This window comes from Benincasa hispida, chromosome 2, assembly GCF_009727055.1.
Source record: "Benincasa hispida cultivar B227 chromosome 2, ASM972705v1, whole genome shotgun sequence".
NCBI lineage: Eukaryota > Viridiplantae > Streptophyta > Magnoliopsida > Cucurbitales > Cucurbitaceae > Benincasa > Benincasa hispida.
Genome location: NC_052350.1, coordinates 22,768,776 through 22,783,077, shown reverse-complemented (window position 1 = coordinate 22,783,077; position 14,302 = coordinate 22,768,776). Strand labels below are relative to the sequence as shown.

General features: G+C 34.5%; 2 protein-coding genes and 1 non-coding gene across 5 annotated transcripts; all 3 read left to right on the top strand.

The window, feature by feature from the left end:
- The first annotated feature begins 127 nt into the window (after window positions 1–127).
- On the top strand, window positions 128–2,689 carry LOC120071863 (chaperone protein dnaJ 49-like). 3 transcript variants are annotated; one of them, XM_039024270.1, is made up of 3 exons: window positions 128–292; window positions 454–1,568; window positions 2,314–2,689. In XM_039024270.1, the coding sequence occupies exon 2, from the start codon at window positions 472–474 to the stop codon at window positions 1,555–1,557; it is 1,086 nt and encodes a 361-aa protein (XP_038880198.1). In that variant the 5' UTR covers window positions 128–292; window positions 454–471; the 3' UTR covers window positions 1,558–1,568; window positions 2,314–2,689. The 3 variants fall into 3 exon arrangements, with proteins under 3 accessions (XP_038880198.1, XP_038880197.1, XP_038880196.1); XM_039024269.1 differs by having other exon boundaries at window positions 407–1,568; XM_039024268.1 differs by having other exon boundaries at window positions 440–1,568; window positions 2,314–2,668.
- Window positions 2,690–11,473: 8,784 nt separating this feature from the next.
- LOC120071542 (NHP2-like protein 1) lies at window positions 11,474–13,650 on the top strand. Its single transcript, XM_039023870.1, has 5 exons — window positions 11,474–11,694; window positions 11,768–11,888; window positions 11,992–12,095; window positions 13,166–13,297; window positions 13,385–13,650. Exons 1-5 carry the CDS (start codon window positions 11,692–11,694, stop codon window positions 13,409–13,411), a joined length of 387 nt encoding a protein of 128 aa, XP_038879798.1. The 5' UTR covers window positions 11,474–11,691; the 3' UTR covers window positions 13,412–13,650.
- Window positions 12,251–12,336, top strand: LOC120072394. The gene has a single exon (XR_005480455.1). It is a non-coding gene; the product is annotated as a small nucleolar RNA snoR109 (small nucleolar RNA).
- Window positions 13,651–14,302: the final 652 nt, after the last annotated feature.

The window sequence follows — 14,302 nt, the reverse complement described above, 5'->3', positions numbered from 1 at the left end:
TTCAAATTCGATTAAAATATTTTAATTAAATACGAAGTTAAAGAACATTTTTATTTGGTGATATGAGGTGTAGGAGTTTATATTCTATACTCTCAGCTGAAAGTTGGGCTATAAAACGCCACTTTACATCAGTTCCAAACGCGTCCTTCGACTTAAATAGCGGTCTCAATTTCCCAAAATTTTCATCTTCCATGAAGAATTGCAATCCCTAGATTTCTCAATCCGGAGCCATCCATGCGGTTACATTGACGACATCTTCACAGTTTTTCAATCGTCTTCTTCAGCACCATCTGTAAGTTCAATTCCTCACAATAGATTAGATTCTTGTACTCATCCAATTTCAAACTGTAGATCAGTTATGTATGTAATCTCTTTTCCCCAATCGTAATCGATAATCTCCGATTAGGAATGTAATTGTTTCCCCCCCTTCTTCTTGAAGGGAATTGCGGTTAGGTCTTTGCGTTATTTCTGATGGACGGGAACAAAGACGATGCTTTGAAATGTTTGAAAATCGGGAAAGAATCTTTGGAAGCTGGGAATCGGACCCGTGCCCTAAAATTTGTGAATAAAGCTCGTCGTCTTGATCCGACGCTCTCCGTTGACGATCTCTTATCGGAAATTCAGAATGTTTCTAGTGAAGATTTAGATGGTGATACTGGCAAATCTGGGAATAGGTCGTCTGATACCTCTTCATCTAAACCGTCTGATCAGCCTTCGGTTCGCCGTAGAGTTCCTGCATCGAGGTCTTCTGAATCTTCAACATCGGCAATTTATACAGAGGAGCAGATTGAGGTTGTGAGGAAAATTAAAAAGCAGAAGGATTATTACGAGATTTTGGGATTGGAGAAGAGTTGTAGTACTGAGGATGTTCGAAAGGCATATAGGAAGTTGTCTTTAAAGGTTCATCCAGATAAAAACAATGCTCCTGGTGCTGAAGAAGCATTTAAGGCTGTATCGAAAGCGTTTCAGTGTCTAAGTAACGAGGAGAGTCGGAAAAAGTATGATGTTGTTGGGTCTGATGAGCCAGTTTATGAGAGACGGACTACAAGACATGGTGCCAATGGATTTAATGGGTTTTATGAGGGTGATGTTGATGCAGAGGAGATATTTAGAAACTTTTTCTTCGGTGGAATGGCGCCTACAACCACACATTTTCGTACTTTCAATTTTGGCACTGGAATGGGACATAGGACAGCTGATCAGGGCTCAGGTGGTGGCCTTAGAACTCTGATTCAATTGCTTCCCGTGCTGTTAATATTGCTTTTGAACTTCTTGCCATCCTCAGAACCGATCTATGCTCTTTCCCATTCCTACCCTTATGAATTCCAGTTTACCACTCAAAAGGGTGTCAATTTTTTTGTGAAATCAACAAATTTTGAGGAAAAGTATCCACCTAATAGCCCGGATCGTATGGCACTTGAGCGGCACATAGAGAGGGATTATTTTAACATTCTTGCTCAGAATTGTCGTGTTGAGATGCAGCGTCGGCAGTGGGGATTTATAAGGGAAACTCCATACTGTGATATGTTACAGAAGTTTCAGTCAGCTGCTTCGTGAATGAACGAAAGGTTCATTTCATCCCTCTGTTTATGCTCTTTTTTTTTTTTTTAATCAGTCATATATGTATAATCATGATTGCTCGAGAATATTTACCAAGTTTCTATTATCAAAATCGATTAACTTTTCCTTCCTTGGTACCTCTCCATTTGTTTGGAATCTGAAAGCCATATGCTATGTGACATTATTTATATCTTATGCTAATACTTGACCTAATAATCAATATCTGTATGTGGCTGGATATCTTTTCAATGATTTATTTGGACTACATGGGAACAGAAGTTTTCTATATACCATGGTTGTAAGCTGCTTTAATTATTCGGTTTGAATGTGTATCTTACTTTATGTCGTAGCCTTTTCTTTGATTGAAGCTGAAACACATGCAATGTAGAACTTTCCAAACGTTTCTAATAAGTTGTTTCTCCTGAGTTACACATTCCTTTAAGAACGGGCTTAAACAACCTTTATGCATGCAAATACTTTTGATTGTCATCATGAATGAGGTTGATGGATATGAATGGTAATTTGTTTCTGTCTTTCTAAGTCTTATTTGCATTTTTTTTTTTAGTTGTTCTACAGGGAATTGCTCTTTCATTTAAACATGGAATTCCTTAGTTAACTTTAGATTTGAGATATATGTTTGTTGTTCTCTAGTTTGTGTAATTTAACTATGACAATTCTTCTCCACTGGGTGTTGAGAAAACTAGTTAGTCTTATTGTATATGTCTTGACACTCAACATATCTCTCTTCTGCAGATAGCTTCTATTGCTAAGCTGTAACTACAAGGCAAGATTGCTTTTTCTGCCATTGACTCAACCAATGTGTAAAAAAGTGAGGCTTTTATTTCAAATATCTTTGCTTCTGCATCTGAAGTTACCATCAAATGTCAGTGTCTCGTAGCTTGCAGATTAAGATGGTTGCGTAATACTTGAACCATGCTTTAGATAGTGTGATAAAATTTACAGTATCAATTAATGCTAGTAACGTGTTGTGGTGATATAATTTTTACTGTCTCAACTTTGAACTTTTGATATATCGATCTATGTTATTCATTTTCAGTTTATTTGAGTGGTTCACATGGATTATTGAAAGGAAATTGTTGGAATAAAACTGAAGAACATCGTCGAGTAATCATTCAAATGAGTAATTTTCAGATGTAGTAAGTAGTATATAACAAAGTTAGAACTATTTTATGATATCCCATGAGTTCTTTATTGTGTGTCTATTTGGTTGCAAGTTCTTTTTCATTGTAACGCTGAGGTGATCAACGCCTTACAACTAGAAAATGGGGCAAAATCACATGTTATCTTTAGAAAATTGGGATCTCCAAGTCCTTGACATGATCTCCTTTCATCACGGTGGGCAAAAGATGAATTTATTGTGCACAAAAATTAAAAATTTAGGCTCTTGATTGGTAATCATTTTGTATTTAAAAATTACCAATTAATTTAGTTGGGTCTTGGAACATTTAAGTTCGTATCTTTTTATCTCTAAACTTTCACAAGCGTCTAATAGGTCTTCCGAAATTTTAACTTTGTGTTTAATAGATATATGATTTTTTGTGAAAAATATGTCGAATATGTCAAGAGAGGTATTAGATACAAACTTGAAAAAGTTTAGGAAGTGAATGGACGAATAATTAAAAGTTAAAAATCTATTAGGCACTTTCAAGATTCGGGACTATTTGACATAAAATTGAAAGCTCAGAAATTTATTACACATTTTTAAAAGTTAAAAACTAGACTTATAATTTAACCACTCAACGATTATTTATTAATCTATGACAAAAACACAATGATTAGAAGTTTTCATCCTACAAAACTAGCATTTTTTTAATATTCCTTCCATCAGTTTTAACTTTTTCCAACTTATCAATTATTTTGGGTTTTCTTGGTACATTGAGGCATAATAAACCTTTTAGATTCTACTTTTTTTTTTTTTAATATTGTGTAACCTATCAAACTCTTATATATTTTCAATTTTTTTTTTTAAATTCGATTATTTTTACCAAATATTATATCCAATTTGTAACACACAGATCTTGTTCTTAAGCTGCCGAGCTGAATACACATAGCTTAAAGGGAGTAAATGTAACACCCGAACCCTCATAGGATTTCCTAAGAGGGAGAGAAGAGCTTGGAGATCAAGTTTTGGAATGGAAGAGTTAAATTAAGTACTTAGACTATGGCTTGGAGGAATAAAAATTCCAAGTGTTGGAGGCATAGTAGTTTGGAGTAGAAAATTGACTAAGGGTTTAAATTATGTTATGAGAATAAGAGTTGGATTCATAGCATAGGAGATGATGGAGAATTTTGGATGAGTTTAATGCATGGTGTAATAGAGAAAGCATGTTGAAATTGGCTAAGTGTTGTTACATTTACTTGGCTGAGCGGTTGAGTTGAGTTAAGGCGAGTTAAAGTGAGATGGGTAGTAGGTATCACAAAAGGGAGGTATTTGCCATCTTCATGCCTCTTTTCGGGGTCGAGAGGTGAGCTTGGGAGGGGGTGTGATATAATTCTTATATGATTTTTCTAAACTTTAGACCAATTTCTGTTTTCACAATTATATTAATTTTCTAAATTTCTAAATGAGTTTATAATGGAGGATTACATTTTAATTATAAATTTTGGAAAAGATTAAATTTTGCAAAAATAATTAAGTGATATGAAAAATATATATAATCTCATTATTAATCTACCCAATAATTCATCAATTTTAGTGTTAATTTGCTCGAGATTAATACTTAGATTTTATATATTTTTCATATCTTACCTATTTTTTTTTTAAAAAAATATTTTTCCAAAATTAAAAAATCAAAATACAAGATCTATCTAAAAATTTCATTTGGATAATTGATAATCGATTTGGAAATTAGAAATTGGGCTACAAATTTTTAAAAAAATATATAAGAATTGGATATAACATTTGGTAAAGATAACCGTTGGAGAAAATTTGAAAATATATAAGTTTTGGTATAAGGTTTTGATAGATTACATAATATTTGAAAATATTAGTAGAACCTCAGTGTTTAATATCCCGAGATACTCAAATCAATCGATAAGTTAGAAAAAGTTAATTTTTTTTTAACAACTAAATGGTCAATCTTGCCCAGATGGATAGAGAAAAATGTTTGAATGAATCTTAAAAAAATGGTGCTAGTTTTGTAAGATGAAAACTTCAACGTACGATTTCTGACAATTTTTCGTTTTTTTTTCTAGAAATACATTATAAGAAACTAAAGAATTACATCACGAGACATAAACAAAATATGTTGGGTTTATTTCACCTTTTTTGGTGAAAGCCCAAATCAAGGGCCATTAGGGCCAAATAATTCTTTTAAAACTTAATAACCCTTGCAGCCACCGTCTGTCTGAGTTTTTTATGCAAACCGAGAGTTTTAAACGGCAGAAGAAAATTAGATTTTTTTGGCATTCCGACCAGCAGCGTTTTTTAGCTATTTGGGGATCAATCCGTGGTTTGATTGAGCTGAAATTTTGACAGCGTGTTCTTGACACGATGGTCTTCAATCTGGACGGTGGAGATTTCGTTTGGAGCAACCTACAGTTAGATACCGTGGGTAATTGGTTGCCACTTCAAGTGAGAAGTTTCTAATTTTATTGTTCTCAATTTGTTGTTGTTTTGTTGCCAAGATTGTTATCTTGAGATATTTACTGTGTATGCCTCTAGTTGTGACTAGGGAAAACTCATTGTAACCCATTATCGATTATAGTAGAGATTTTGACTTCAGTTCGTGGTTTTTTACTCCTCACATTAAGGGGGGTTTTCCATGTTAAAATTGTCTGTGTCCTTACTTGATTATTATTGTTGTTGCTTAGTATTCTATTAGATTCACACAAGAGTGAGATAATTGATCTGAAGAATATAGTGTTTATCCCAACAAAGTGGTATCAGAGCATTGGTTAAGTTAATTGGGTTTACCTTGTGTTGAATATGGATACTAGTTCGGCTAAGATGGTTACCTTTAATGGATCAAATTATCAAGTTTGGAAAAGAAAGATGGAAGATATTTTATATGTGAATGATTTGCATCTTCTAGTTTTTTCTGAAGAGAAGCCTGATGATAAAACTGAAAAAGAATAGGAATTATGTCATAAGAAAGTGTGTGGGATTATGAGACTATGGGTAGAAGATAATTTTCTAAACCATATTGGTAAAGAAACTCATGCACTAACTATGAGGAACAAACTTGAGTCGCTATGTGCCCCTAAAATTGGTAATAATAAAATGTTTCTGATCAAACAAATGATGGCATTGAAGTATCAAGATGGAACACTCATGTTAGATCACTTGAATACATTCCAAGGTATCATTAATCAGCTATCTAGGATGAATATCAAGTTTAAGGATGAGATACATGGGTTATAGGTCCTTGGTACATTGCCAGACTCATGGGAGACATTTAGAACTTCCTTATTGAACTCAACCCCAAATGGTGTACTAAGTATAGACTTAGTAAAAAGTAGCATATTGAACGAGGAGATGAGAAGAAAGTCACAAGACTCTTCTTTACAATCAGATGTTCTTGTTACTGAAAGAAGGGGGGAGGAGTAAGAGTAAAGGTCTGACAGAGAAAGACAAAAGCAAAAGTAAATATGGCCGGTTTGCAAATGTTGAGTGCCATTATTATCATGTGATAGGGCATATAAAGAAGCATTGTCGAAAACTTAAAAGGGACAATAAAAATGATAAAAGCAAGGAAAAGAAGAATGACGATGGCAATGATGTAGACACAATTACTGTAGCCACCGGAGATTTTTACATCTCATTTGATGGTGATGTTATAAATCTTGCTACATAACAAAGTAGTTGGGTGATTGACAGTGGTGCCTCAATTCATGCTACATCAAAGAGGGATTTCTTTGCATTCTATACACCTGGTGATTTCGATAGTGTTAGGAGGGCAATGATGGATCAACAAAAGCAGTTGGCACCGAAGATGTACACTTGGAGAACAAGAATGGTTCTAAGCTGATTTTGAAGAATGTGAAGCACATTCCTGATATTCGCATGAATTTGATTTCTACAGGTAAGCTTGATGATGAAGGTTTCTGCAATACCTTCTATGATGGTAAATGGAAGCTTACTAAAGGCTCTATGGTGATAGATAATGGAGAGAAATATTCCTCACTATATTATATGGAGGCTAAAATCACTAATTGTGATATAAATACAGTGAATGAGAAGTTAGTGTTGAGCTTTGGCATAAAAGACTCAGTCACATGAGTGAGAAGGGTTTGAAGATTTTAGTCGAGAAAATTATCTTCCTGATATAAAGAGTGCACCCTTAAAAAGGTATCCTCATTGTTTGGCAGGAAAGTAGACTAGAGTTACTTTTAAGTTATCTTAGCATTCAAGAAAACCAAATGTACTAGATTTGATATATTCTGATGTGTGTGGTCCTATGAAAATAAAAACACTTGAAGGTGCATCATATTTTATGACGTTTATTGATGATCATTCAAGGAAACATGAGTTTATACCTTGAAGACTAAAGATCAGGTATTACAGGTGTTTAAACAGTTTCATGCCCTTGTTGAGAGACAAACTGGTAAAAGGTTGAAGTGTATTAGGACTGATAATAAAGGTGAGTATTGTGGATTTTTTTATGAGTACAACAAAAATCATGGTATTCGACATCAAAAGACACCTCCTAAGACTCCCCAGTTAAATGGCATAGCTGAGAGAATGAATAGAACACTAGTTAACAAAATGAGATGCTTGCTTTTAGAATCATAGTTATCACAATCGTTTTGGGGTGAAGTATTGAATACAATTGTACATATTTTGAATCTCACACCGAGTGTTCCTTTAAGATCAGAAGTTCCAAAAAGAATATGGTCAAATAAGGATATATCTTATGATCACTTGCATGTCTTTGGTTGTAAAGCTTTTGTTCATGTTCTTAAAGATGAGAGATCGAAGCTTGATGCAAAGACTAGACCATGTGTATTTCTTGGCTATGGCCAAGATGAGTAAGCTCATAAGAAGTCGAGATGTTGTGTTTGTTGAAAACCAAATGATACTAGACATTGAGAAGACAAATAAAACAGAGTCTGAGCATAATGAGGATCTGATTAATTTGAGTTCAGTTTCTTTGACACAACCTTCTACACAGATAATAAATGAGGTTTAGGATGATCAGATTGTTGAAACAGATGAGGGTTCTGAACAGGTTGAGGTAGATGATAGTATTCAGGAATAGTTTTCAGAAATAGAAGTTTCTACAGATGTTTTACTTAGGAGATCTATTAGAGATTGACATCTGCCAACAAGATACTCAGCTAATGAATATTTGTTATTGACTGATGGGAGAGAGCCTGAGAGTTATGAAGATGCCATAGAAGATGAGCACAAAAGAGAGTGGATTGATGCCATAAAAGATGAGATGAAGTCTTTACATGAAAACCACACTTTTGAGCTTGTGAAATTGCTTAAAGGAAAAATTGCACTGCAAAATAAGTGGATTTATAGAGTGAAACAGGAAGAACATACCTTAAATCTGCGTTACAAAGCGAGATTGGTTGTCAAAGGCTTCAGTCAGAAGAAAGGTGTCGATTTTGATGAAATTTTTGTTCAAGTTGTCAAGATGTCTTCTATACGTGTAGTTTTGGGTTTGGCAGCTAGTCTTGACTTAGAGGTTGAGTAGATGGATGTTAAAACTACATTTCTCCATCGGGACTTAGATAAAAAAATCTACATGGAACAACCAGAGGGTTTTGAGCAGAAAGGAAAAGAGCATTCGATGTGTAAATTGAAGAAAAATCTTTATGGGTTGAAATAGGCACCGAGGTAGTGGTATAAGAAGTTTGAGTCAGTTATAAGGGAGCACGACTACAAAAAAACTACTTTTGATCATTGTGTTTTTGTCTAGAAATTTTCTGATGATGATCTTTTTTGTATTATTGCTTTATGTTGATGACATTTTGATTGTTGACAAGAATGTTTCGAGAATTGATAGGTTAAAGAAATAATTGAGCAAATCCTTTTCCATGAAGGATTTGGGGCCAACAAAGAAAATTCTTGGAATTCAAATAGTTTGAGACAGAGCTTCCAAGAAGTTGTTTATGTTACAAGAGAAATACTTGGAGAAGGTGCTTGAGCATTGCGAAACCGGTCAGTTTTCATTTATCTAGTCACTTCAAACTAAGTAGCAAACAGAGTCCTTCTACAGATAAAGAGAAGGAAGATATGAGCAAAATCCCTTATGCTTTAGCAGTTGGGAGCTTGATGTATGCCATGGTATGTATTAGACCTAATATTGCTCACACCGTTGGTGTTGGTAGTCGTTTTATGTCCAATCCAGGAAAACAACATTGGGAGGCAATCAAGTGCATCACGAGATATTTGAGAAGTACTTCCAGTTTGAAGCTCACATTTGGAGGTGGAAAGCCAGTTCTTGTAGCTGGGTACATTGATTTAGATATGGCAGGAGATCTAGATAACAAAAAGTCTACTTCCGATTACCTAATGACATTTGTAGGTGGTGCAGTGTCTTGGCAGTCAAGGTTGCAAAAGTGTGTTGTACTTTCTACAACTGAAGTAGAGTATATTGCAGCAGCAGAGGCTTGTAAAGAGATGTTGTGGATGAAGCGTTTTATACAGGAGCTTGGCTTCAAGAAACAGAGATATGAGATATAATGTGATAATCAAAGTGTTATTCATCTTGGTAAGAATGCTACATTTCATTCTAGAACAAAGCATATATATGTGAGGTATCACTGGATGTGAGATTCTTTGAATGATGAATTGTTTGAGCTTGAGAAGATACATATTAATCACAATGGATCTGATATGTTGACGAAGAATCTACCAAGAGAGAAGCTTGAGTTTTGTTGTTCCACTGCGAGAATCACAAGTTCCTCCACAAAGTGAAATAGGGGGAGATTTATTGAATTTATTTCACCTTTATTGGTGAAAGCCCAAATTAAGGCCTAAGAACCATTAGGGCCAAATAATTCTTTTAAAACTTAATAACCCTTCCAGCCGCCGTTTATGTGAGTTTTTTTACGCAAATCGAGAATTTAAATAACAAAAGAAAATTAGATTTTTTGGCATTCCAACCAGCAACGTTATTTAGTCATTTGGGAATCGATCCGTGGTCCGATTGAGCTAAAATTTTGACAGCGTATTCTTGACACGAGGGTCTTCAATTTGGACAGTGGAGATTTCATTTGGAGCTACCTACAGTCAGATACTGTAGGTAATTGGTTGCCACTTCAAGTGAGACGTTTCTAATTTTATTCTTCTCAATTTGTTACTGTTTTGTTACCAAGATTATTATCTTGAGATATTTATTGTGTATGCCTCTAGTTGTGATTAGAGAGAACTCATTGTAACCCATTATTGATTATAGTGGAGATTTTGACTTCGGTCCGTGGTTTTTTACTCCTCACATTGAGGGGGGGAGGGAGAGGGGTTTCCACGTTAAAATTGTCTATGTCCTTACTTGATTATTATTGTTGTTACTAATTAATTAGTATTATATTAGATTCACACAAGAATGGAATAATTGATCCGAAGAATATAGTGTTTATCCCAACAAAATAAATCACTCAAGATAAATGGAGAACAATGTAAGAAAATTTCACTTGTTCAAGGCCCATCAATGCCACTGGGCCTCTGACTTAGAACGTTGTGAGACTAATGAACAGGAAAAGAGAAATATTCCCCAAAACCTATGCCATGTCTTTAATCTCTTCAATAGAGAAGGCCTTGAATTGGGGGTACATTTACTACTAGGTCCTCAACAAGCCATCACAAATCGCCTGCACCTTTAGAACTTCGACCTCTCTATAAATAGAAATGTATTGCAAACCAACAAGACGACACGCCCTAGGTGATCTTGAACACCAATCCTAGACCCTTAAAATGAGTGGTGGGGGTTCCAGAGGCATAAGAATTCAACTTCCAAATGTGTCTCAGTGGAGGAATCTAGTCAATGGACTCATTTGAAGGACTAGAAGCTAAAAACCTTTGAAACTGCATTTCCACCAACATCTACACCAATATCCAAATACTCATGCTAATGTTTGTCAATACTGAGGCTTGTGGATTCAAAATTCATCACAAGTCCCTAAAACAACAACTTCTTCTGGGCCTTTCAAATTTGCCAAGATATGATAATAACTTTGTTTATCTCTTGCATCGAGCATCTCTCTAAAATCCAATATCAATGGTCTTGGTTACTCCATGCCGTCCTAACATCACAAAGAATATCGACGTTATTAATGAGCAATTTAGACCATATATCTCTTATAACTTGACATTTTCATAACAAATGAGATGATGATTCTACATGTTTCCTACGAAAAATACACCACAGATCAATATAAATTTCTTCTCTCTTTAGTAGGAAGAAGACGAAATATTTTCCAACAATATATCGTAGCCTTGGGGAAACTAGTATATATCTCTACACTGCGATAGAGTAATTTGACTAATAGTCTCTGCATCGTCATTGAGGAAACTAGTATATATCATCTCCTCATTCCATCTCCCATCATGAATAAGAAGACATGCCACCTTTGGTCGCTGCAAATGGCTAGGGACAAGGATTGGATGTCTACTACCCTTCCTAAAGATCTAGATCTAGAGGTCACACATAAAGTTGAATTGTTTTGTGATCTCCTACTCGCCATCAATATCCTTTCTCAAACAGGCGCTATAAAGTACTTCTCTATGCATGGGATGTTACAAACGTTTTAATTTAAGAAAAATGAAATAAGTCAATCCCACGGAATATTATACTTATACATATTAAATTTTAATTTTTTAAAAGATTTTAAAATCTAGATATACTTGACACCTTAGACACTTACATATATAAAAAAAGAAAAACACTAAAAACATTGGATTCTAAAAATAATTTTAGAAACAAGTCTGTGATCTGTTTAGAATCAAAAAACAAAATGGGATACTATTCCTAAATTTTGTGAAGTGTATAAAAAGGGATTTTAAACTAAAAATTTGAATCCAATTAAATAAAGACGCCGATTGAAACAGAAAACCCTAACTCTCTGTTGCCGATCTAAAGCCCTAATTCCAAAGTCTCATCTCCTCCTCCAAATTCCTGAAAATCCTGCGTCTCTGCTTCCTTAATCTTCGTACAAAAAATGGTACTCTCTCTTTCTCTTCTCTTTCTGTTTGATATTGAGTGCAACTTTATGTATTTGTGATGTAAATTGGCAGACTGCAGAAAAAGTAAACCCGAAGGCCTACCCTTTGGCTGACGCCCAACTTACAATCACCATTCTTGATCTTGTTCAACAAGCTACTAACTACAAGCAAATCAAGAAGGGTGCCAATGAAGGTAGACCTCTCTTCATTCTACAGTTCCATAACACACGAATGAGATTTGTTTCTATTCTGTATGTTCTGTGAAATGATTCTGTATTCTGTGTGATTTTTTCCAGCAACCAAGACGCTTAACAGAGGTATATCTGAGTTCGTTGTAATGGCTGCAGACACCGAGCCCCTTGAAATCCTCCTCCATCTTCCTCTGTTAGCAGAGGATAAGGTACTCTTCAATCCTCCTCAAGAGAGAAGATTTTGTTTTTGTTTTGTATCTTTATGCTTGTTCTGCTTGATTTTGTTTTCTGGGTTTTGAGGCTACATGTACCAAGATAAGGGTGTGAAAAATTAACTGATGTCCTTGTTCTTGACCTGCCAAAGAGGCTGTAGCTAAATCAGATTTGAGAAGTTAACTGGCCGGTTGTTGTTCTCTGTCAATAAATCTGCTTACCGAACTTCTTACATTTTTCTTACCTTTCCTTAATAAGATCAAAGATGTTTATTTACCTTTAAATGACTAATTAAAGAAACATTGCAAGAATGGGAGGAGAGTATAACTGCATGGACGTTTGCCTTTTCTGAAATTTTTGTCTTCTTTCAGACAAGCTGCACTTGTTTTTCAGTAGTTTGCATCTACTGTTGTCCATATCTGTCATGATGTAGATCAGTAGATTGACTGACTCCTTCAACTGTGATCCGCAGCCCTCCCCTAGTCTCTCTAATTGACATACCCCAATAAACTGCTCTAGGCCTTTTTATTTGGAAGCTTCTTAGTGGTGCTCATTTTTTGGTAGCTTCTCATCTTTTGTGTTTGGTGTACGTATATATATATATATATATGAAAAATGTTATCAAGTATTCCAATAATTGCATTGCAACCTCCAAAAGCCAAAGACCACTCCTCAGTATAGCTTACAACCCCCTCCCAATTTGTGTTTACAAAAGTGGGTTATAATTTAAAAATGTATCAATAGAGATGTCTATTCTTTTTTTTTTTTTTGGTTTTTGTTTAATGGTTCACTTGGCATTTTATCCTCAATTATTTTAATACATAATGAATTGGGATAAGAAAACTTTCCCCACAATTGAAGTTTAGTTGGAAGTAGTTAGCCTTTCTTCTGATTGGTTATCCAGTCCTAGTTTCCTGCCAGGAGACTGACTTTGAACATTGCTTCAGTATGCTACTTTTAGTATAAAAATAGGACTGTCAAAATCAGGTTATTGGGTGTTCCCATTCAACAATTTGATGGCTGTTTCATAGTAACGATGGAAGTAGTGTTCTATTTGATTTTGCAGAATGTGCCCTATGTGTTTGTCCCGTCTAAGCAAGCACTTGGCCGAGCTTGTGGAGTTACAAGGCCTGTTATAGCTTGTTCTGTGACCACAAACGAAGGAAGCCAATTGAAGTCGCAAATACAACAACTCAAGGTAACTGATTGACACCAGTAAATTTCTCCCTTCTTTTCTAAATGACCCTCCTGGTAACATGTTATGGCCGTTCTTTTTGATATTTAGGATGCGATTGAGAAGCTCCTGATTTGAAGATGTAGGCAATTGTGATTTCGGTATGATGGGCTTCTTGGTTCATAGTGGTCGCTCCCTTAGAGGCTTTGACTGATGAGTGGAGGAATATGTAACAAACACTACAGTTTTCTTTTCCAAAAGATACGATTTATTTAAAAATGATAACGATCCTTCATTCCGATTGCCATATCTTGATGTTACTTATCAGTTAGCCATTTTGTTTCTTTTAGTAAGATTTGGTTAGATATTTGACAAAATCATTTGGATTTTTAGAAGTATTTCGAACCACGAATATGAATGAATGAGAGTCTATCATTATCGCAATCTGCTTTGGTGTGGATTTGTTAAGGATAGACACTAAAAGTCGTTTTGGTAAACAATTTGAAAATAGAAACTTGAAAAGAGTGTTGATTTTCATATTTTTAGATATGAAACGACGGTTTGAAATGTGCATAAAACTAGTTGATTTACTAATTATTAAGTTGAATATAAGTTATTATTAATTAATTTATGATTTTTTTATGTATATTTATTATTTTCATATAGTTTAGTATACATTACATACTACATATTTTTGGAACACTATACTAATTAACTCTTTTAATTTAATGGAAAATTATTTCACATGGCCAAAAATATTTACAAATTATAAGAAAATTTCAGAATCTATTAATATCTATCATTGATATATTCTAAACTTTTCTTATATTTTGTAAATATTTTGATTTATTTTCTATATTTGAAAATAGCTCACTACTCTTGAATAGAAAGAATGTCTCCTCCTAAGAGGATTAGTAAAAAAGAAAACTCCAATATCGTGACATGACATTGCAACTAAGAATTAAAATATTTGTCGACAAATCAGTGTATTCTTTAAAAGGGAGGATTCGATATCAATATTAAGGATTA